This window comes from Acinonyx jubatus, chromosome D1, assembly GCF_027475565.1.
Source record: "Acinonyx jubatus isolate Ajub_Pintada_27869175 chromosome D1, VMU_Ajub_asm_v1.0, whole genome shotgun sequence".
NCBI classification, from domain to species: domain Eukaryota; kingdom Metazoa; phylum Chordata; class Mammalia; order Carnivora; family Felidae; genus Acinonyx; species Acinonyx jubatus.
In genome coordinates, this window is record NC_069390.1 from 32154906 (window position 1) to 32179824 (window position 24919).

General features: G+C 33.1%; 1 protein-coding gene across 9 annotated transcripts in view; it reads right to left on the reverse strand.

The window, feature by feature from the left end:
• The window catches only part of METTL15 (methyltransferase like 15), a 215244-nt gene that overhangs the window by 131257 nt on the left and 59068 nt on the right, over positions 1-24919 (reverse strand). Inside the window, exon 1 of one of the 9 annotated variants that reach the window (XM_027072958.2) lies at positions 15338-15456. The exons of the other annotated variants lie outside the window; for them this stretch is intronic. Coding sequence (XP_026928759.1) covers positions 15338-15373 — 36 coding nt within the window. The 5' untranslated portion in view covers positions 15374-15456. Of the gene's footprint in view, positions 1-15337; positions 15457-24919 lie in introns of those variants that run through there. 9 annotated transcript variants of the gene reach the window in all.

A 24919-nucleotide genomic window follows, 5' to 3' on the forward strand; every position in this document is an offset into this window, starting at 1 on the left:
TTGGATGTGAACTGACTGAACCACCCAGATGCCCCTTGCCTCAAATTTAATAGAGTAGCATCAGTGCACAGAGGTAGATGCATAGTAAATATTTAGTTATGCAATTTGAAAAAAAGAGCTCAGCCTCCCAAGGTAACAATGATAAAGATAGCAATACTCATTTGTGCATATTAATTCAGAAATACTCAAGATAGAAGATTCATTACCATAGGAGGACATAAAACAGTCACAGGATATCCAACTTTTGGATTTATTTAACATTAATATAATCCTAATATTACAAATTGATTCACTAATGAAAAAAAACTTTTGCAAAACATTCATAATAATCTGATATTAATAGTATTATGTACCTCTAATGCACCATGTTCTTATTTGTTGACTAGTCTTCCTTTGCGTTTGAAATAAGAAATGAATATTTCTTATTTTAGGTTACCTCTTTTAATCAAATACAACTAAATGACATTTTATCCCCATGGTCTTCTAAATATAGAAATGATTAGGTTCTACCTTGCACCACGATGAGTCACACTTGAATAGTTGAGCTATAGCTGTGAATCTGATAATGAGCAGGGTACAGATGCAGAATTTCAGAGCTGAAAGGGACATAACACACTATTTATTCCACCTCCTCATTTTACTTATGAGGAGACCAAGGACCAAAGAAGGTAGATGTTTACTAGTGGAGGGCAAAGCTAATACTAAAACTCAGATCCTATGCTCTTTCCACTTGATCTCATAATATTCTTCTACTGAAATTATACAATAACACTGAAATAAACGATCAATTTTTGAAAAGTATTTTTTTCTTAATATGAAGATAGATATATGTAGGAACTTTGCATCTTAAGCCTCCAACACAGTTGAAAGCAACCACTGTTCTACTGTTCTAAATTGTTTTAAGACTTTATGAAGATAAATCCAATTGAATTAAATTCCAAAGACACTTATGTTATATATATGGCCTCATACAAATGTCCACCCATTACATGTAAGAGCAACTGGGGATAATTGACTTCTTGACAAGTTACAGTTTTCAAATTGATATTGAAATTAAGAGCAAAAAATTAAAATAATTAAAATCACAGCCTCATGGGTAGTTAGAGCTAGAATGACCCATAGGAATAATGCGAATTTAATCCCATTAGTGTATACTACTCTTTCTAGAGTATTCTTAGCATTCCTTTATACCTTTCAGAAATGATATCTTTTAAGACTCAGCTAATGCTGCTCTCTGAAGGGGGAGACTGACAGAAATCAAGGGATTTGCCCAAGATCATCCTGCAGACTAGATAATTAAATGATTTGTTTTTTTCCAAACCAAGAATTCTAATCATTGAAATTTTCACACTGGAACAACACTGTTAAAATTGGACATGAAAACATTTTTAGCCATGAATAGCATGAGGGCAGATCTTTCAATTTCATTTTCCTAATGTTGATTAGTCATTTCCAATCTGTGCAAGATTTTTAATAGTAAGTTCTCATCCGAATTTGGAAACAATATGGCCTGATTTCACTTTAAAATTTCTTCCTATGAATATTTTCTTTTCTGGCAATTACTAATTTTGAATTTTTAGAATTGAAGTGTTTTTGAAAGAATTTTAGTTAAGCTTCACCTATTTGCAACGGGCACCTATTTCGGTAATTTTTTAAATACTGAAACGTCTCAAGCATATACTTAACTTTCTGAATTTTTTTTCAGGAGGTAATTAAATTTAAATGTAGTGTTAACTAATAATCTGTATATTTACTGAACACTCAGTACAGATAAGGCCACATGAGGTAATACAAAGATATTAAGCTATGGACCTTCAAATTTGGTAAGGAATTTAGACATGCATACAAATAACTACTAATAAAAATAAATCAGCAATATAAGAAAAAGCATATTTTATAGGAGTGAAAAAAACATATTTATGTCAATCACTTGTGAGATGGACAGAATCGGGGTAGGTTACAATTCACTCAGCTGGGCCTCGAAGACTGGGCAGAAGTCCGAAAGCACCCTATCTTCTCACTCTCCTATATTCTCCAAATTCAATTAGCTACCAAGTCCTGTTGATTTTATCATAGAAATATGTCTTAAGTTTCTCCGCTCCCATTTTAAATTCAGGCCCCCTTATTTCCTTGTTTTACTACTGCAATAGGCTCACACTCATATCTGCACCTCTAATCTGAATTCTAATTTTTCTTCTACACTGTTAACAGGATATCCTTTCTGAAATAAAATTGTTAACATGTGACATTATTCTCCTCAAAAGCTCTCCAAAGGTTCAAGATAGAGTCCAAATTTCTAGGCATACTGGATAATATTCTTCAGATTCTGGCCTCTGCATTTCTGCCTAACATTATCTCCCACCACTCACACATGAATTTTACAATGTATTCCTTAGCCATATGGTTATAAAACATAATAAAAGCACATGCAATTATCAAACATGCTGAACTGTCTCATGTCTTCTCTCCCTTCTTTCCTTGTTCCATCTCGCTCATTTTATTCTCAAACAATTACAAGGATTCTGGTATATCCACAGCTCTTTTCCAAAAGTTGGAAATACAACAGTAGGCCAAAACAGACATGGCCTCTGCTCTCATGTAATATTTAACTGGGGGCCTTAGTATCTTTAATATATTCTTCTTTCTTTCTCCTTTCCTCCCCTCTCCTCTCCTGTCCTCTCCTTTTCTTTCTTTTTCTTTCTTTCTTTCTTGCTTTTTTCTTTCTTTCCTTTCTTTGTTTGCTTTTCCCTCCCTCCCTCCCTCCCTCCCTCTCTCTCTCTTTCTTTTCTTTTCTTTTCTTTTCTTTTCTTTTCTTTTCTTTTCTTTTCTTTTCTTTTCTTTTCTTTTCTTTTCTTTTCTTTTCTTTTCTTTTCTTTTCTTTTCTTTCTAGAATACACCTCAGGAACATGTCCTAAACATCTCTGTCCCCAATGCCAAATAATGAATGACACAGAATATAATCAATAAATATCTATTGAATAAATATATAAAGACAAAGAGAATTAAATCTTAGCAAAGGTGTAGACATAGGAAAGAATATGTTAGATAGAGTTTGATTGGAATCCAGGATGTATTAATAGAAGAGAGGAGAAAGAAAAAGGGAGGAAAGAGAAACAAGGAGAAATTAAAACTTTCACTTATGTGCCAGATACTGTGTAATTTGTTGTGATATGTTCCCTCTCTCCGTCCTAATAGTAGCCCTATGAGACAAACTAGGAAATAATGCTGGAAGGTAGGGTGAAGCAACTGTGGCAATCCTAAAAGGCCAAGGTAAGTGATTCACATCATATTTGCTAGAAAATGAACAGCTTTTGAAGACTTCTAAAGTACATAAAATAATGTAACTGCCAAGAGTATTAGATGGGTGGCAGGTTGTGAGAATATAGTTGTGACTTGGTATAGAGCATGCACCCAGGCCAGAGGACACAAAGGCTGAGCTGTCAACAGAAATGGAGAGTAATTATGATAAATAACAACATACAATGCACTTATTGAGTGCTTATTTTATGAACCAAAAATGGTGCCAAACATTTGATCTGCATCATGTATTCATTTTATACATAGGCATAAGCACACACACACACATACACACACATTCAGTTAATTGAATGTGATTCTTACACATTCTAAGTTACTATTATTATTACTATTTTATAGAGAAACAGGAGATTTAAAAGAGGGTTAGGTGAATTGTCTGAGGCACAGCTGATGAATGTTGGAAACAGATTTCAAAAGCAATCCTGTCTCCTGAACCTAACAGCTTTGCCTTTCTATAGAGGTAGAATAGACTAATTAGATGTAGTGAGTGGAGAAGTGAGAGAAAAATGATTACAAGGCATGCTATCTGGGTAACTAGGAGTACACAAAAGACAATATTTATTGTGCAATTATTATGTGCCACCATACATTATGCCACACACTTTAAAAACTTGACCTAATTTAATACTTACAACAGATTGTACGGTACATAAAATAATTCCATTTCACAGATGAGTATATCAGAGCCATTTACTTAGGAAAACATACATTGGCAGTGTAATTATAGATAGAGGCAGAAATAAGCATTTCCTTCTCCACCCTTCTACTCTGCCCTCACCACCTCCCAATTAGTGTTAGAAAGGCCAACGAACAACTTCTTTTACTCCAGAAGAGAGAAAAACAGAAGTATGAGAAGATACAGGCAGCTTGACAGGGAGAACAAAGATTTAAGAACTCCACGTGGGAATAGAGTAACTCTTTGTAGTAAACTGGAAATAGTGAAGTGAGGGGCCATACTGAGCAGAGATTCTGAAGAGAGTAATAATAATAAAAAGCTGGAAACCCAAAAACATAATAAGACCAATTATAACAGCATTAATGCATAGTGGGAGGAAGAAGTTTGATTTCCTAAAATACTTAAAGAACACTAAGTTCTAACTCTATTTTTAAAGCTCATCCTAGTCAAAAACATTGATACATTAAAAAAAAGTAAGATAAATTACTTTCATTATATATCCAAATTGTATTATGTAGCCTTTGCAAGTATTGTGCCCCCAATACAGTGTAACGTAGCACACATTATACCAAATGCAACAGAAGAGAGCCCCTTGATGTAATTAGTGAGGCAAATGTTAAAAGGGAGATGAGCTAGTTATTTGGACATGATATGATAAATATAATGGATATTTTGACCAAAAAAAAAAATCACTAGAAGAAGTTACCTGCTTTACAGTGTCACTGGAATATTTACAATTGCTAAACAAACTATTGTTGTGCCATTGTGTATTGAATCATACAAGACTATCACTGACTTCTCTCAGACTTTACTTATGTATCTGTCTAATCTGACAGGTAGACATTTATCACACCGAAGAATCTGAAGACCCAAAATAAATTAGAACATATAACTGTGAACATAGAAGGCTACCAACCTTATAGTCAGCTAACATTCTGAACAAACATTTTTTCTACCAAACTCCTTGATTTATTATTGCCTTGTCAAGCTCTGTTGAGTATCTGTCTGCTACACGCTTATTTTGTTTTATTTGTAACTATTACATGGGCTTATGTAAAAGCAAAAAAAAAAAAAAGTCTCAAAAGGACATAAAAGTTATACCACAAACAAAACAATCAATGCACTGCAATAAATTTATCTCTTTTCCCATTTTATCAAGAGTATTGGTGTTACTATAACTCATTCTGCAAACATTTCATCTTGTAGCTTAAATTCCATCCTATTCACAATAGAAAGCTTTACTTGCCATAACAAAACTTATTTTTCTCTTGTTCATAAAGTATGCTCTTCAGTTAAATTAAATAATTATAGTATTCATCTTTCTCCAGTGATAAGTAGGTTTGCTCTTATCTGTAACACGGATGGGTTTCAGTCATAAGTCCCAACTATGTACAATGGACTGCCACTTGATCTGCTTGCAGATACATACAATGCACAAATTAACAAAAATAGCTAAAAATAATATGGCATGGGTGGTCACTATAAGCTTAATTTCACAGACATTTCTGGCCCAGACAATGCCAATCTGTTAGCATCTTTTTAATAAGAAAAAAAGTTTTTATCTACACCATCAAGAAACTCATATGACATATTCTGGACACACTTTCTCTGAGAATACCAGACAAATATTTTCTTATAAATATTATTAAATATATAGATTGTTTACAGTATTCACAAAAAATAATGTGAAAATAATGGCATATTGAGCTCTTTAATCAGTGTGCTCAACAAATGCTCTTTTCAATATATTTTTTTTTTTTTGTCAGAGGGGCAAATGTCATTTTACTGATGGCAGTTTCAATGTGGTTCTAGTACTAAATTTTTATCAGCATTAAAATAAAACCAATAATGGTAACATTTTCTACTACTTAGCCTTCAGATAACAACTTTGTACAAATCAAAGCAGACCAATATATACATAAGTACTGGTGTCCAATCTACTGTGCTATGTGCGCACACAAGAAGGCATATGTGTATGCACATGCATGCATACATATAAAAGCAGATGGGTACAAACTGCCAATGTACTTGACTTGTTTAAATATGTGACTCAAGGTTGGACAACTTTCAGACTCAGAATAGGGTACACTACACTACCAAGAAACCCTTGTGTGGAGTAGATGTTAGAAAGTAAAATTTAAAGAGAAAGAGTTTCATAGGTTAGTAAGAAGGAAAATCATTAATTATTTTGAAAATAATTCAAAATAATCAGAAGAAACAGGTTCAATAAAATATCTAAATACTTTTAGAACTGCCTTTGTGACTTTCAAGTACTATATGACTTGAAAAATAAGACATAAATGAGGCAGCAGGGTGTAAAAGAAGGAGACTGGAGGTTACAATATCTAGTTTCTGGTCCAGAATCTATTATTTAATTGCCATAAAAGTTGGGCAAGTTACTTCTCTAAACCTCAATTTCCTCATATGCAAATGGAGATAAGTATATGTCCTACTCCACATCACCAGGTTATTGGGATATGGAAATAAGACAATATACATAAAGGAATTTTGAAAATGGTATAGTGATATTTAATAATACTATTAATAAAATGCACTTCAAGGTTAAGCATCAATTAAGTGTCTGACTCTTAATTTTGGCTCAGGTCATAATCTCACGGTTCCTGAGACTGAGTGCTGCATTGGGCTCTGCTTGGTATTTTCTCTCTCTGCCCCTCCCCAGCTCATGTGCTTTCTCTCTCAAAAATAAATAAACATTTAAAAAATGTACTTTAAGAAAATAATTATTCACAAAAGACTTAAATTCCATAATAATTTATACTAAATACAAAAGTAATTTAGCAGACCAAAAAAAAACCCCACTTTTTTTGGCTTCTGAATCTGAAGAAACACTAACAGAACATTCAGTTGGCAGATGGTCTTTAAAAGGAGACTCTCTGTAATAAAGGGAAAAAGTCATGATTCATTTGATGTGATTGGCTTCTTTTTATGTAGCATCGAGAATGAAACTGTTTAACAGCTGTAACCAATGGTACTCATCTATCCACCCAATCTTGTCTGATTGTGGTTTGATAGTATTGCATTGTCACACTAGGAAAGCTAAAGAAACAAAATGGCTTTAGTTTTCATGAAGATTGGCCTTATTAATGGACAGCTTTCCTAACAAGCGATTATTAACTTTTATCAGGTGTTAACATCTGTTTCAGTAACATGGCAGTATGTTTACACATCAGAATTTTTGTTTAATTCTGTGATATTTCTAAACTGATTTGTTTAAATAAATTCAGCAAATAAAAGAAGCCTCTCCATAATGTAATGCTTCTAGAGGGAGAAATTTCAAAACTTTTTAAATGCAACAAAAATCACTAATGATAGATCTGAAATAAGACAATTTCATAATTAGTCTGTCTTTGGTATGCTTAAAACTAAGAAAATATCTTTGAGTTATCTTTTAATTCATCCCAAATTAAAAAAGCAAAACAGTTTACTAGATGATCTTTAAATCCTTTTTCTTTATATTTTTAATTTTTTTATTTGAGTATAGTTGACACAAATGTTACACAGTTTCAGGTGTACCACATAACTAGTCAACAACGCCAAACATTATGCTATGCTCACAAGGGTAGCTACCATCTATCACTATACGGTACTATTACAATACCGTTGACTATGTTCCCTATGCTGTTACTTTTATTCTTGTGACTTACTCATTCCATAGCTGGAAGCCTGTATCCCCCACTCCCCTTCTTCCAATTTTGCCCATTCCTCTACCCCTTTCCCTCTGGCAACCAACAATTTGTTCTCTGTAAATACTCACTCTTTAAAAATATTTTTCCATGAATATTATTTTATATATAGACTTCTGAGTCATATAAATTTTACATAGTCAAAACATAAATTTAAATTAAAAAAAACAAACCCCCAAATTGGAAACATTTGTTGGTATTCTCAAATAAATAACCTAACCATGCAGAAAAAAATTATTCCAAGTGACTTTTGAGTAAAATAAAAAATATTTTAATTAAAAAATTTTATTAGTGTTTATTTATTTTTGAGAGAGAGAGCACAAGCAGGGGAGGGACAGAGAGAGACAGGGAGACATAGAAATCTGAAGTAGTCTCCAGGCTCCAAGCTGTCACCACAGAGCCTGACGCAGGTCTCAAACTCACCAACTGTGAGATCATGACCTGAGCCAAAGTTGGACGCTTAACTAACTGAGCCACTCAGGCGCCCTTAAAAAATATTTTTTAATGTAAGAATTATTACTTTTCTTTTTCAGATAGTAATAGCTTTAAAAATTTTTATTATTGCCCTTTAAAATTTTATCACACTGCTGGTCATATTTTAGAGTGGATAAACAATTCCATCTAGGACAATGAATTGGGCAGTGGGGCAAATTTAACTGCACTAGTACTCTGACATATTACTAGGAACAAAGAATTCAAAATTTCTCAATTCTTAACTGACCCGGAAGACTTTATACAACTTTCAAATTGGCCAGTTTACTCAAAGTAAGCACTATTCATATGAAAATCAATTAGCTAATTATCTCGACAGTAAAGAAAAATTATATACTTATTGTATAAATTCTGTATGCAGAATACAGAATTTTAGAGTATAAATTTTGTATGGAAACATAAGAATTATTAAAATAATTCCTAGTTTCCTGATGAACATTCAATCTACTTGCAGAGACCAAACATATCTATAGAATGATTAAATAAAAAGAAAGAAAATTCCAGGCATGCTAAACACCAGTATATAATTAATGGCAGAATTAATAACGAGTAAACTATGTTTTACAGAAGCAAATAATACGCCATGCAGTCATTGTCTCAAAAGTCCCCTTTATTAAAAAATCATGGCCCAAGTCAAGCCTGGATTATAATTAACTAAATATAATAGAGGGGAAAAAATATGCCCCCAGGGTACAGAAAAAATCTAAAACAAAGACAGAAAAATATTATCCTTGCATCATTCATTGATTTAATTGTTTGAAATACAAGATTTGTAATAAGAAATAGAATAGACCAGGTTGAATGTTAGATTGTTTAACCTTTGTAAGTCTGCTCCTTAGTTATAAAATGGAGTCAAAAACACTGCCTTACAGGTTAAGTGAATTTTGTGTTTACATATAAAGTGCTTAACTTCCAGAAACATAGTGAGCGTTCAAATAATAACAATCACAATGACAACGATAATAATTATAACACCTACTACTTCCACTGACAAAAAGTAGAACAGACGAGAGCCCATGGCATGACAGGACTTGCACTAGGATAATAACAAATGGAGAGAAAAGGGTCCATATGAGAGAAATGACAGAAGGAATACGACCATAAAGAAGTACTCATAAGAACTAAAGCTCAGTTTGGATGTAAATACTACACTTGGAAAAAGGTTAACATTGTCACAACACTTTCAAAACTAATGATAGTGCTTACCAAAAGATGGTATCATGAAAGGAAATAATCTGTTTTTCAGGGAATCACCATGATCCTCTCAAATCCGGCCCTCTCAAAATCAGAAGCATGAATTTAGAAGCAGAGGTATTTTTCCTTAAGACTCATCATCATCTCTACTTCACCAATATAGTTTTGTATCTAAAACAAGGACAAGAACAGGTTCTATTCAAGATCACTAGCAAAAAATAGTATAGTTAGGACCTTATTTTTTTATTATTTTTTTAAAATATTTTATTTATTTTTGAGAGAGAGAGAAGCAGAGAACGAGCAGGGGATGGGAAGAGACAGAGGGAGACACAGAATCTGAAGCAGGCTCCAGGCTCTGAGCTGTCAGCACAGAGCCAGATTCGGGGCTCCAACTCATGGACCAAGAGATCATGACCTGAGCTGAAGTTGAATGCTTAACCTATGGGGCCACCCAGGCACCAGGAACCTTACTTTTTTTTTTTTTTTTTTTTTTTTTTTAAGTTTGTTCGTTTGTTTAAAGAGCAGGGGATGGGCAGAGAGGCAGAGAGAGAGAATTCCAAGCAGACTCCACACTGTCAGCATGGAGCCTGATGCAGAGCTCAAATTCACAAACTGTGAGATTATGACCTGAGTCAAAATCAGGAAGTTGGATGTTTAACCAACTGAGCCATCCAAGCACTCCATTAGAGTTAGACCCTTTTATTATTACTACTACTAATAGCAAAGATTTATTAGATTCTTTCTATATGTCAAGGAGAGGGTTACTTTACATAACAACTCTATGAGATAGATGTTATTATTATTTCCTTTTCATGTAGAGAAGTCACCTAAGCTTGTAGGGTTAATAAATTACAGATCCAAAGGATGAAGTCTATCCTCTGAGTTTACACTCTTAACAAAACCATTTCCTACCATTTGTTTTTGAGTAGCACAAATACAAGATCACATCAACAATTCTGCTCAAAACTTTCTGATGGCTTCTATTTCACAAAGCCCTTTTCAAAATATGCCCAGCACACCTCACCCAATTTGTCTGATTTCATCTTCTACCCTTCTCCTCCTGGATCACTCTATTCCAATTACCAGAGCCTCCCTACTGTTCCTCAAACACACTCCTGTCGCAAAGCCTTTGCACTTAAGTGTCCCATCTGCCTACTCCACTGCAGCCAGATATTCAAGGCTGGAGCACTTACCCTATCTTCTCTTCTGGGTCTTTGCTTAAATATAATTTTCTTAGTAAGGCTGTCTCCAGTAAAGCTATTATTTTAAACTGAAACTCTTTTCCTCACCACTAACACTCCTCAATCCCTATACCTCTTTCTTGTTTTCCTTCTTCCCTATAGCATTTATTATTTGTTGAATGTATACATGGGTAAATGAATACAAATATATTGGTAATTAAACACAATTTGTTTTCAAAAGAATAAAGGAGAAAAGGCAATCATAATTAATATTTATTTAACATCTAATGTGTGCCAGGAAGTCTACTGGGTGTTTAGTATATATTAACTCAGTAAATACTCATCTAATCCTCCTGCGAGATACAGATTTCCCCTATTTTATAAAACAAGAACAAACTCTGAGGTTAAGCAGCTTTTCCCAAAACAAACTGTAGTAAGTAATGAAGCCAAGTTGTAAACAGTGCCTTTTTGATTCTGAGGGCCAATGAACTTCCTGCTTTATCACCCTGCCTCCTGTAAAGTATTTTAGGTACTAGCTAAGATTTACATATCTAATCTAGCATGTGTAAACTCCATCAATGGAGAGATGCAATCATAGGTAACTTTTCAAGTAAATGGCATCGTGATGATTAGTTTTATGTGTCAACTTGGTGTGGCTATAGCACCCTGTCACTTAATCAAACACTACTCTAAGTGTTGCTGTAAAAATATTGTGTATATATAGTTAGCATCTAAAACGAATTGACCTTAAGTGAGATTAGGTGAGTGAGTGGGGCCTCATCCAATCAGTTGGAAGGCATAAAGAGCAAAAACTAAGGTTTCCTGGAGAAAGAGGAAGTACTACTCCAACACTATAGTATTGACCCCTACATGAGATTCCAGACTGCCAGCCTGCCCTACAGATTTCAGATCCCCACAAATGTATGAGCCAATTCCTTAAAATAAACTTCTTAATATATATGTATTCATCCTACTGATTCTTTTTTTCAGGTTCCAGAGAACACTGACTTTTACAAATACTGCCTAAATGTCTGAAACAATAAATAGGACAAAACAGAAACTCCAAATGGAGACTTCCAGCAATGCTATGAACACAGCAGGTTATAAATATTTGTTAAGTATAGATGAACAAATAGATGGCTTACTTAAAGTGGAAAGAAGAGAGGAAGTCTATAAAATCCATGAAGAAAATATTATCTACCAGGAAAAGCTTTAAATAAACTTTGATATGAAATGAACATCTTGCTTGATTATTACAGAGTTATTAAAATACATTAAAGATATCCAGAATTAGGAGCACCTGGGTGGCTCAGTCAGTTAAGTGTCCAACTCTTGGTTCCAGCTCAAGTAATGATCTCACGGTTCGTGGGACAGATCCCCACGCTGGGCTCTGTGCTGACAATGCAGAGCCTGCTTCGGATTCTCTCTTTCTCTCTCTCTCTCTCTCTGCCCCTCGCCCACTCTCTCTCTCTCTCTCAAAATAAATAAGTAAACATTAAAAAAAATGATATCCAGAATTAGTGTTAATTTTATTTGTTTGAATCTTAGATTCACTATGGGCTTCTTTCAAGTGTTCTTTACTATAGGTATTGGCATAAGATAGTTCTCCACATAATTCAATAGAGTCCCAATATAGTGCTGGAAAACAGATGGGTACCCTTAAGAACACTGAAAATGGAGTCGGCAAAGCGTGGGTTCATTTAGAAAGCGGTCTCCACTATAAATGACTTTGGAAAAGTCATTTAATAAGTCTCAATACTGTTGTTTAAAATAATGAGATAATTCATATGAAAATGTGTTGTACACTGTAGATCACTACACAAATATTATTTTTGCCATTAAACATTTCATGGTGGCAATAATGGCATGGCATCTATCTCATATGTGTTTAGAAATACTGTATTTCAACTGGAATTTAAATAAAAACTTGAAACAAACAAAAAAATTAAAGAAAACTGCCTCTCAAAACACCATATATCAAAGATGAAAAAGTTTAAGTCACTTGAAATTATTATTTTTTATTTCATTTGTCTATGAAAAATAACTAAGAAGCTCGAAAGTCTCACTATTAGAGATCTACTACTCTTTGAGTTCAACTGTAATGGGAATCTCAAAAGCCCAGAGCATGGTCTACATTCTTGAACAGTTCATGACCTGTGTTGTATACTTCCTGTCTCTCCCCCAATTTTCACACCTCTGCATTTCCAAAAAGTATGCTGGAATACTTGAAGCAATAACCCAAAGTATATAAATATTTTCAAAGCTACAAAGGTACTTAGGGACACCTGAGTGGCTCAGTTGGCTAAGCATCCAACTTCAGCTCACATAATGATCTCACGGTTCGTGAGTTCGAGCCCTGCATCAAGCTCTGTGCTTGACAGCTCAGAGCCTGGAACCTGCTTCAGATTCTGAGTCTCCTTCTCTCTCTCTCTGCCCCCCCCCCCCCCGCTTGCTTTCTGTATCTATCAAAAATAAATAAACATTAAAAAAAATTTTTTTAAGCTACAAAGGTACTTAAATGCCAAATATATCCATTACTACAGGGACCATTTAGGTTTCAAAACAATAATTGTAATGTGCAAAATAATTATATTTTTAAGCACCAGGACTATATTATGTTAGAATACAAGGAGCAACTTCTTAAAACAAAAAATGTAAATTGCTATAAATCTAATAACAAAAGGAAGCTAGTCTTCTCAATATATCTTCTTTCTTCCACTTTTCAAGTGGTACTTGAGTTACTTCTATTTATGAAATGACCAAAAAGTCCAATATTTTCAATCCATTCTAAATTAAATCATCTTAACATGCCTTCTGGATTTAAGGAAGAAACATTAAACTAGATGAAAAGTCAATTTTTCCAATCATTCCTTCAACCCTTCACCTAAAATTAAATGCCTACCCTAAATTTTCTATCTCCAATTCTAGATTTATGTTGCAGTAAACATGACTACAAACAAGTTCATAATCACTTAAAGCGTGTAAATCTTTTAGTTATGCCATGTTGTGTACTGCAGTATGTGTTATCACTTGTTATCGAACAATATCATTTATGTCTTCATAATGCAAGTACTAAGCCTATTTATTTAATATGATTTTAAGAGAAGATACCATAAGCCAGAGAATATGATCTTTGAATGAATACCCAATCCTGAAAAGACATACAAATAAGCAAAGAAGAAAGTTTAGTTCCCTATGTTTGAAGTAAAACATAATATTCCAAATAACTTCAGATGATTTGATTAACCATTATAAAACATGCTTTAAATATGTAAACATTAAGTATAGCAAACAGAGATCAGACGCAGGCTAAGAGAAAATAAAAAATATATATTAAAATATTAGTGCAGATCAAGAAAATTCTTCTTACTCTGGCTAAGAGTTATTAGAAACAATCAGCACTTTCGGTTAGTTAAGGTATTTTACTGTCAAAACACAATGCTAAGCTATTTTCTATTAGTTCTCACAAGAGACTTAAAAATAAATCAACTTTACCTTTCAGGAGTTTATCTAACTTCAGACATGTAATTGCTGTTACTTCTTAAAATATTTCTGTGCCAAAAGAACTCTTCCACAATATATTACCACTTGCTTTTTTATACTCGGAGTTCAAATTAAACACTAGAATACTATCCACAAAGCCTGAAGTATACCACAGACTTATATCCGTACGGTATTTTTATAAAAACATTTTTAAGTTGTAAAAATGACTATTATTGACTAACTGTTCCACTAAAAAATAGTTTTTTATGAAAATATACAGACTTTGAAAGGTAACTTTCTTTATGCTAGATAGAAAGGCCAAGTAAAATTTCGATCTTTTTGTCTTTTTAGCCTCTATTCCAAGTTTTTCCTGTTTTTTAATTTTAGTTAATAATTGAATTCTCAATAATACCTTAAAGGTACAAAAAAAAAAAAAAAACAACTGTAACACAAAAGAGAAAAAAAGCAATTTGAATTACACCAATACCCAAACTAATGACATCACAAGAAAAAGAAAGCTTTCATAAATTTCATCAACTTACATAGAGTAAAGGTTTGCTTTTAAAATTACAGACAAAATTTTAAGTAAAAGTATTGTCACTCACTTTTAAATTCCACTGGCAAGTGTAAGAACTTACAAAGCTAGTTTGGTTCTACAAAACAATTTATAACTTCAGGGATAACTATAAAATATAAAACTTATTATGGTAATTATATGAAGGAAGCATCACTTGTCTTCTGGGAGATAATACAGAATCTAACTGTTGTCAAGCAAAGGTATATTAATAGGCTCAATGTTATAACTTCATTGTATAGTATAATGTAAATAAAATCTAGTATAATTCTCATTAGTGCCATTCTACATCTATAACTTGGGTTAAACAAGTTATAACTAAAGCACATGAGCTAAGTATGACAAATATTGCCTTGCATCATTCCAAATCTTGAAAAAAAGTTCATTTAATTTTTTAAATAAATATTTTATTTTTTAAATGTTTACTTTTTATTTTTGAGAGAGAGAGAGAGAGAGAGCGCGCGCGCTAACGGGGGAGGGGCAGAGAGAGAGGGAGACACAGAATCCGAAGCACGCTCCAGGCTCTGAGCTGTCACCACAGAGCCCGATGTGGGACTCAAACTCATGGACCATGAGATCATGACCTGAGCCAAAGTTGGACGTTTAACCAGCTGAGGCACCCAGGAGCCCCATAAATAAATATTTCAATTTAAGTCACATTATAATTCTACCTAATGTAAACATTAATTCTGCCTTTTCTGTCATAATCGCTTACCCAGGTTTTGAAACAGATAATTAGTAAACACTTCATGTATAAGCATCATGCTAAGCTCTGTATATAAAAACAGGTATGTAACTTCAGGAAGCCACTTCACCTCTCCAGGCCTTAATTGCCTAAATGATAAGGCAAGAGGATTAAAAAAGATAATCTCTTCAAGCTCAAATATTCTAAAATTCTAAAATAAACAGGATCTACATATAGCTGACTATAAATTCAGAGACATCTTCTTTGCATTTTTAATAGAGTTAAATAGACTTAAAATAACTCTCTTATAACTTAATATCACGTCAAGTGCACTGGAAATTTAAATCCAAAGAGTTAAGTAACTGAAAGATTGATAAATCCTTGAAATAATGATTTTTCCTAAAATTCCTGAAAAATAGTTGAATTTCATATATATCACTTATAAAAATATAAATTATTTTTGTTACTGCTAGCTACAGGGGGGGCAAAAGGCTCATGTGATGAAGGGATTTTATTCATGTTCTAGGATAAATGCAAAAAGAGGCCATCTATTTCCCTTCTCTAAATAATTACTGTCACACACAAGAAGAGAACTATTAAGGGAAATTTAGATGTCAGAGGTCTCTCTTTATGAGACGTAATCTTAAAATCATCAATAATAAACAGTATTAAATCAACTTTTGAATAACCATTGATCAAGAAAAAAATTAAAGTAGACAATAAAGTATAATCACTATATAAGAATAGATCAATTACATTAACTCAAAATACAGAGCACTGCAGAGGACTCTAGCAGGAGCCCCAAAAAGAAAAAATTATAAATCAATAACATTGCAAATACACATGAAATCTGTTTCAAAGAACTTTGTGGTAATGGCTTCATAACTAAGTGCTGTTGCAATAAAAACACAGCTGACTGTGATCAATTGGGAGTCTTTTATTAAAATTTCTATTATAATGTTATTTGAACAATTCACAAAATACTCTTGCATGACATCCTACTGATATTTTATAAAATGTGAAGTTTACTGTACTGGCTAGCTAATCATCACTGGGAATCATCAATGCAAGTGAACTCATGGAAGTTTAGTCCAATTATAACCATTCACCCAGTTGTACACGTCAACTGATAAAAGTAGTCATGGAATCAGATTTTTAAACTGGTCTGTGTCATTTACTACCACTTCCTCCATACTTAATTGAGACTAATAAGTTGATTCAGATTTATTTATATTTGTCAGAATAAGAACTGGAGAATAGATATAAGGAGTTTGTAAACAAAGTTCAAAAAGAATTCAAATTAGAGCTTTTGGAAAATTCCTTGGGAATTATTTCATGATCTCTTTCTCCATAAATAATATTTGATATTGACTTTAGGCATAATCCTATCTTTATCTACTATGACATTCTGTAGACTTTGTTTCTCTCTTCGTTTAATAAAAAATGAAGATACACAGGATGAAATGCCATTAAATTAAGCACACAAAAATCTCATTTGGTAGTTCAAGTTATTAGTGACTTTGCAGCAAGGTTTATAACCCCAAAATTCTAAATACATGTTAAAGAAGGAAATGAAACTTGGAATTATGATTAAACATTAAATTTAAAATTTCTTGAGGGCTTCTGAGGGAAATAAAAATTCAACAATAAATTTACTGGCATACTAGTTCAGTCAATTTATACTATCACCTATATGCTACACTTTATTATACACTTAAGTGTGTTCTAAGAAATAAAAACAATAAAATAAGCTATATACCTAAATTATACATCGAATAAATGATGATATTTCATGAATGCAAACATTAAAAATAAGTTAAGATGAATGGGTTACTAAGAAACAAGTTAATATATTTTTATACTATCATTTATGCAAACAATCACAGTTTCCTTTGGGAAATAAATATTATTTTACACTGAAAGAAGTTAGTGATGACATTTCCCAGTGTAAAAAAATAAATAAGGTAACAGGGAAGAATCAGTTATCCATCTATATGATATGATTAAATTGACTTTGGGTAAATTACAATAACAGCCATGCTCCAAAGGGCTAACAGGTACAGCTCAGCCAAGACTATACAGAATGCACCAAGGCTTTGAAACTAAGCAGCTTAATACAAACTCAAGTAAGTCCTAACATCAGTTTTGCTACTGATATTATGTATCACTTTTTGGTTTTTTTGTTTTGTTTAGTTTTATTTTTATTTGAGAGAGCACTCGAGTGTGTGCATGAGCTCTCATGGCAAGTGGGGGAGGGGCAGAGAGAGGAGAGAGAATTCTAAGCCAGCTCCAGGTCTCACAAGGGAACAAACACAGGGCTCCAACCCACAACACTGAGATCATGACCTGAGCTGAAATCAAGAGTGCCCCTATCTACACCTTTTTGAAAGACATTTCTGGGAGCCTAGATGGTGTAGTCGGTTGAGTTTCCAATTTCCACTCAGGTCATGATCACGCAGTTAGTGGGTTCAAGCCCCGCATCGGGCTCTGTGCTGACAGCTCAGAGCCTGGAACCTGCTTTGGATTCTGTGTCTCCCTCTGTCTCTGCCCCTCCCCTGCTCACAGTCTCTCTGCCTCTAGAAATAAACTTCAGAAAAAAATGAAAAAAAAAAAAGATTTCATATCTGTTTCTTCTGTACATCTATACAACATTATTTATTATGAATATTACAAACTAGTAAGCTAACATTTAGGCATGAGTCAAGTCAATTTTTTAATATCCATTTGGTATCATTACATCAATTTTTAAATTCATAGTAAGTTAGTTCCAATAAGTGAATATCTGACTTTATATTTTTCATCCCTAAATAAATCCAAACAAAAGATCAAAGTTATTTAATAATTTTCACTGTTAAATATCACAAATTAAAATACCATATATGCCTCAGTTTAAAACTTTGTCAGAATATTAAAATATCTCTCCAATGATATATTTGAATTTATTTTCAAATAACATACGTAATTCATATTCTTTGATGAACCAAATGCCAGAAATAGGCTAAGTCAACTATGATATGTCTCAGAATATTTTCCCATTTAGAAAGTTAATTGGTTGAAATTTTGTGAAATGGTATTCATTGTATTTTCAAATGCCATGAAAACTAGTGTAAGGAAAGATAATGAATAAAATATTAATCTAATCTGGCATAGGCCGGGGTAGGGGGAAACCTAAAAAGAATGAATGGTAAAGAGAAAAGTACCCAAGAAAGTAATACTTGGATATCTAAATTATAAGTGCAAATACTATAACACTAAAATTTAAGTTATAGTCTACAATTTTATGGAATCAAAAACATTTCTTTTCCATATATTTGATCACTTACCTGTGTGACATAAATCAAACCTCATAGTTTCTTATACATGAAAATACAGTAAAGCCATTCCCCCAAGTAATCGGTTAACTTACAGTAGCAGTCAAGCACTTTTAAGTAGAAATTAATCCAATTCTGCTATCAATAAATTGGATAGGTATCCATATACATGAAGTGGTGAAACTATCACCTAAAGACCTTTCCAGATCAGAATATATACTTTTTTCTTCTCTATTATTATTTTCCAAATTAGAAACACTTCAAACAATAAATAACAATGAAAAATAAATAATGGCTTCTACTTCCTCCTCCTAGTTTTTCCAATATAAACTTAAGTGCTTCTTTTTCATACCTTGTTTTATACATATGCAAACATAAATACATATTTTTTATAAAGTTTATTTATTTTGAGAGAGAGAGCAAGAGAATGATTATAAGTGGGGGAGGGGCAGAGTGAGAGAGAGAGAGAGAGAGAGAGAGAGAGAGAGAGAGAGAAGGAGAGAGAATCCCAAGCAAGCTCTGTGATGTCAGTGCAGAGCCTGATTCAGGGCTCAATTTCACAACCATGAGATCATAATCTGAGCTGAAATCAAGAGTTGGACCCTCACCTGACTGAGCCACGCAGGTGCCCCAAACATAAATATATTTAAATACGCATATATAGCTTTTCACTACAAAAAAAATAACAGATTAAAATAAAATTATACAGTAAGTCTTGTATTACAACCATGAGGTAACTATGTTTTACTGACATGTAGAAAAAACCCAGCATTTATTGTGTGCTTCCTATGTATCAAGTACTATTCATTGTACTATTCAAGTACTATGCTTTTCTTCAATCTTCATAATGACTCTGAGTTATATTTTATTAATATCCCCTACCTCCACTACCAGTCCTACGTCATCCTTTCTAAAAGCTGCATGTGCAATGTTATAATTCTATTTAAGCATTTCCTGAATGATAAATTTTCAAACATTTTCAAAATCTCCAGCTACCTAACTGCATGTGCTCAAAGTTCAGCTAGGATTTATTTAGTCAAAGAGGGCCATAAGCAACGTCAAAGTTTACAAACCCACCTACTTTTGTGCAGAATCACCTCTAGATATGTGGAGAAATTTAGTTACTTTTATATTCATTAATTATTATTTTTAAAGAGCTAGTATACCCCATAGATTTCTGAAGCTTTCTATTATATACTTCTGAGAGGTTTCCAGTAAAGATTTACTTAAGGTTATTCAGTTTAAGCTCCTCAAGAATAGAGTTGTTTTTATATTTTTATGAGGTTTGTCTCCAAGTATAGGTACACAGTGTCACCCTGTGTACATCCCATCTGATTACTGGAATGAAGATATGTGATTGGTAAACTAATTTATTTCCAAAAATACATACTTAAAGATTAACCAATATGAGTACATCTTCAAAGGTTTTACCAGTCTATTCTATCCAAGGAATCTCCTTGCTTTTGACAAGTATACTATACATAGATTGATTAAGCTTACTTAACCACAGTATCCTCTTCCTAAAAGTTTTTAAAAATGCTGTATTACTATAGTGTAGGCTAAAATTAAGATGATAAAAGTACTAAAGATAAACAGCTACACTGCATTTAAAAATATTTTACATAGAGGAGTACCTGGGTTGCTCAGTCAGTTAAGCACCCAGCTCTTGATTTCGGCTCAGATCACAGTCTCACAGTTGGTCCTGGGATCAAGTCCCATGTCGGGCTCTGCATTGAGTGTGGAACCTGCTTAAGATTCTCTCCCTCTCTTTCCCTCTACCCCTCCCCTACTTCTGCACACTCTCTATCAAAATAAAAAAAACAAAGTTTAAAAATATTTTACACAGAATTATTATCCCACTAAATATTCTCAAGCTTGTAGGATTTAAAGCTTTGTTCACACTTGTCATCTATGCCGTTTTCATTCATAATATAGGTACTATATATTATTGTACATAGTGAAAAACTAGGCAATTATGGTTATTTATAATTAACTATTATGAAACAAGATGTTTTCATCTCAAGGTATGAACCACTAAAACAATTTTTATTATAAATATAAAATCCAAATTCATAAAATTAGCCTTCCAAATAAATTAGTAAAACCACTGAAAAATTATATCAAGAAACGCAAATCTTAAGCATATAAACATTAAGAAATCATTTATTTTCTTGCTGAATGTAAAATATTTGATAATTATTGAAAATAATACAAATTTCTGTAATACAGGTTTCCTATATTTGCTATCCTTACAACATCTCTTTAACCCACTCCAATCAGGTTTTTTTTTTTAATTTTTTTTTAATGTTTATTTATTTTTGAGACAGAGAGAGACAGAGCATGAACAGGGGAGGGGCAGAGAGAGAGGGAGACACAGAATTGGAAGCAGGGTCCAGGCTCTGAGCCATCAGCCCAGAGCCTGACGCGGGGCTCGAACTCACGAACCGTGAGATCGTGACCTGAGCTGAAGTCAGTCGCTCAACCGACTGAGCCACCCAGGCGCCCCTCCAATCAGGTTTTTCAATCCCTACTACTTTCCTGACACATCTCCTCACAAAATCTCCAATGACCTGTATCTAGACAAAACTCAGTTCTTATCTTACTTGACCACAGCATTTTATACAGTGGATGATTCATTCCTCAAATTACTGTCTTCCCTAGCCATGGCTTTAAATACCCTCTATAGCCTAACTTTTCATTTATTTTCTAGACCCGAACATCCAAATGTCATATTTGTCATTTCTACTTGGATTTCTACTATGCATCCTACACTTCACACGGCTAAAACAGAATACTTGATTCTACTACATTTTAAATACATACATATATGTGCATACATATATATATTTATGTTATATATAAATGTGCATTTAATATTTATTTATGTATTAATTATGTCTTCCCCAGTAACTCATAAACTCCACCAAAACATGAATGTTTTCTTGTTAACTGTTACATCCTCAGGGCTGTGAACAAACCTGTTTCAGTACCTGAAACATAGAGCTCTATAAATATGTATTAAGTGAATGAATAAATAACATACAGAATTGGAATAAACGATTCTTCACTTTGCTTTTGCCCTGGGCTTTAAAATAATACGCATAACAGTTTCAAACCTAAAACCATCAGAGGGTAATAACTGATGAACTCTTTTATTTTTAAGTGAATTACATAACAATGGATTTCTTTTGTTTCATAGCAAAGTCAAGTTGATCCTAATCAATAATAATAAAAAAAAAATGATGATGATGACAATAGCTACTAACTGTTCAATGGCTACTATATGCGAGTCACACTTGAAACGGCTTTATACATAATTAATCCTAATTAACAATTTTAAAAGAAAGGTATTTTCATGTTCCCAAATGCAAATAATGATAGATATAGAAACTGAGACTCAAGGTTAAGCAACCTGTCCAAGTTCTTTTAAAGGGGGGGTTAGGATTTGAGCCCACCCAAATCAGTCTGACTCAAAACCCAATGTTTTTAAAATAAATGTTTTCATTTCTTCTTATTTTTAGTGTCTACTCATTTTCAACAGTATTCAACTTAACCAAAAGAACTATCAATCAATAGCTACAATGTGTAACACACCGTAGGACAGTAAACAAATATACAGATATAATCCCTAGTCCTATAAAGCTTATTATATACAACTTAAGGGACCACTGCAGATAGCTTTCAAATCAAAAAAATATTAAAATATATATATATATATATATATATATATATATATATATATATATAAAGCAGTTATTTTATATATATTTTTTAAAATGAAATTTTCTTCTTACCATACCCCTTCTGGCATTAAATGCATTAAGTGAAATGTGAATTAAGTAGGATTCATCATTACAAACTTCCAATATATCTCCTTTACCCAGGGATGACATATGAGGGCATTTTCAACAGTTTTTCTCCATCACACATTTGATGGAAGATGGCTTTCACAGGTGACACATACTGCTAGGAGCCTACTTACTCTGTAGGGAAGATAAGACTGGGTTTGATTCCTAACCAATACCCATCATTTACCATCTTTCCCCCATATGAACATATATGAGAATATTTGCAAAGTATTAGGTAACATTACTATAACAATAACCTGAATCGGCTATAATTTTAAAAATTTGCATTTGGTACTAATGACAATAAGAGAATGGTAGTTAAGAATTATAAACCCAGCACAGTCCTAAGTACTTACTTACATGTATCATCTTTAAATATTATTAGTAACAAATTACTTACAATTATGACTCATCAATGTGTCTCTACACATATGCTTGAGACCTTTATGTAACACAGTAGTTATTCATGCCTCTGGGCATGAATATTTTCTTTATTATTTATCTTGCCATTTGGCCATTTTTGAAATCCACAGGACAAACAGGAAAGAAAGGAAAATAAATTTATTATCAGTCAATGTTTTATCTCTGTAGCTATTACACTTGAGAGGAAAAAACCTAAACCTGGTAAAAAAAAAAAAATATGGAAGATTTAGTGTATGTGTAAATTATTAATTAATTACTAATGCTTTTACTTCCTTTACCAACAATAAAAGGAAAAACTGGTAACACTCAATGGCAATTGTCATAACTCAATTTTCTTATTCAAGTCTTAGAGACCACCAGTAGAAGAAAAGGCCTAAAAAATGAAATAAAATACCAAAGAACTGGGGAAACTCGTGTTCAAATGTTATTCATTTTATTTGCATTGTTTATAAAAACCATCTTGTTCCTACCCCATTTTTCTAAGGCTAATAATGATTATGACTTGAAAGTATTCATGTCAATGATACTGAGTTTTTGTTCCAAACAGTAAAAAGATTAGCACCCCAAATTTTTTTAATGGCCACATTGAAAGTAAGACATAGAGACAGAAGATTAAATGTTCAACTTTACATATAGTTAGGGAATGTAAATTAAAATAGAAACAAAATACTCTTGACAAAAAAGTGTATTAACATCTGGCCTTGTAGGAGGGCGACACTGATAACACTGTTGGCAGACTATCACCTGGTAGGTGTTTCTGGAGGGCGATTAAGTAATATGTATCAACTACCATAAAATGGTCTATGTCAAGTAATTGATGCGAATGTAGTAATTACATAAGTGAGATACCAATTTTCCATACAAAATTGTGAATAATAGCAAAAACTAGAAACAAAGTGTATTTCTTTTTTTTAAGTTTATTTATTTATTTTGAGAGACAAAGAGCATAAGCAGGGGAGGGGCAGAGAGAGAGGGAGATCAAATCCCAAGCAGGCTGGGCACCATCAGCACAGAGCCTGATGCGGGGCTTGAACTCACGAACCAAGAGATCATGACCTGAGCCAAAATCAAGAGTCAGATGCTTAACCAATTGTGCCACCGAGGAACCCCAAAACAAAGTGAATTCCTAACAACAATGACTGCTTAAATATTTGTGGTATATTTTTATAGCAGAATCCTATACAGTTAATATACTGTATTTATGTTTATTAATATGACAAATGTTAATGATAAATTGCTACTCAAAAATACTGGTGTAAGAGCAGTGAATGTGTATATATCTATGGGTTTTCATACTCACATAATCTTGAATAAGCAACCACACTGCCAGTAAATGTGGCTTAGTAGAACGGCTGGGCAGGCAAATAAATGATAACAGAAGCAAATTAGGCAGTCAAGCATCAAATCATTTCTACCTCTATGGAAAGGAAAAAAGCAAGTAACTTGGGTTCAGTATTTCTTCCAAGGAAGTGAAAAGCACTGAAAAGTCCCAAATCAGAGATGTGATAATATAGTAAAAATCACAGTCTTAAATTATAGTAAGGTCCTAAGTTCTAGTCCCATATATATACAATGAACTCATAAAGGGTTGTTCAGCTTTGTTTTAAATCCATCTGTCCATCCATCCACCCAAAGCAATTTAAGCTACAACCTCTCTTCAGACTTTCACATTAAATGTTCCTTCTAAGGCCTAAACACTCTAGGATATCTAAATTCCAAAAGATTCTATCACTTTTACCACATCAGATGAGGAACAGATGCCAAGAAAAGCATGAAAATTCATAAATCCAGTGAAGAAAGCATACAATTTCAAATGCCTTCCTAACTCCTCTGATCATGTGAGTAGTTTAATTTTGCAGTTCCCAGAGTTCTGTGTTCTAACTTTTACTTTTTCTTACCTAACCTTTATAATCCAAATGTTGTGCCTCCATTGCCATATTTCACATTAAATACAACTTTCTATGTGCACAGAAAACATTTTAGTTGGAGTCGTCACACAACCTGAAACACTTGAGACACTCGTCTCAAAT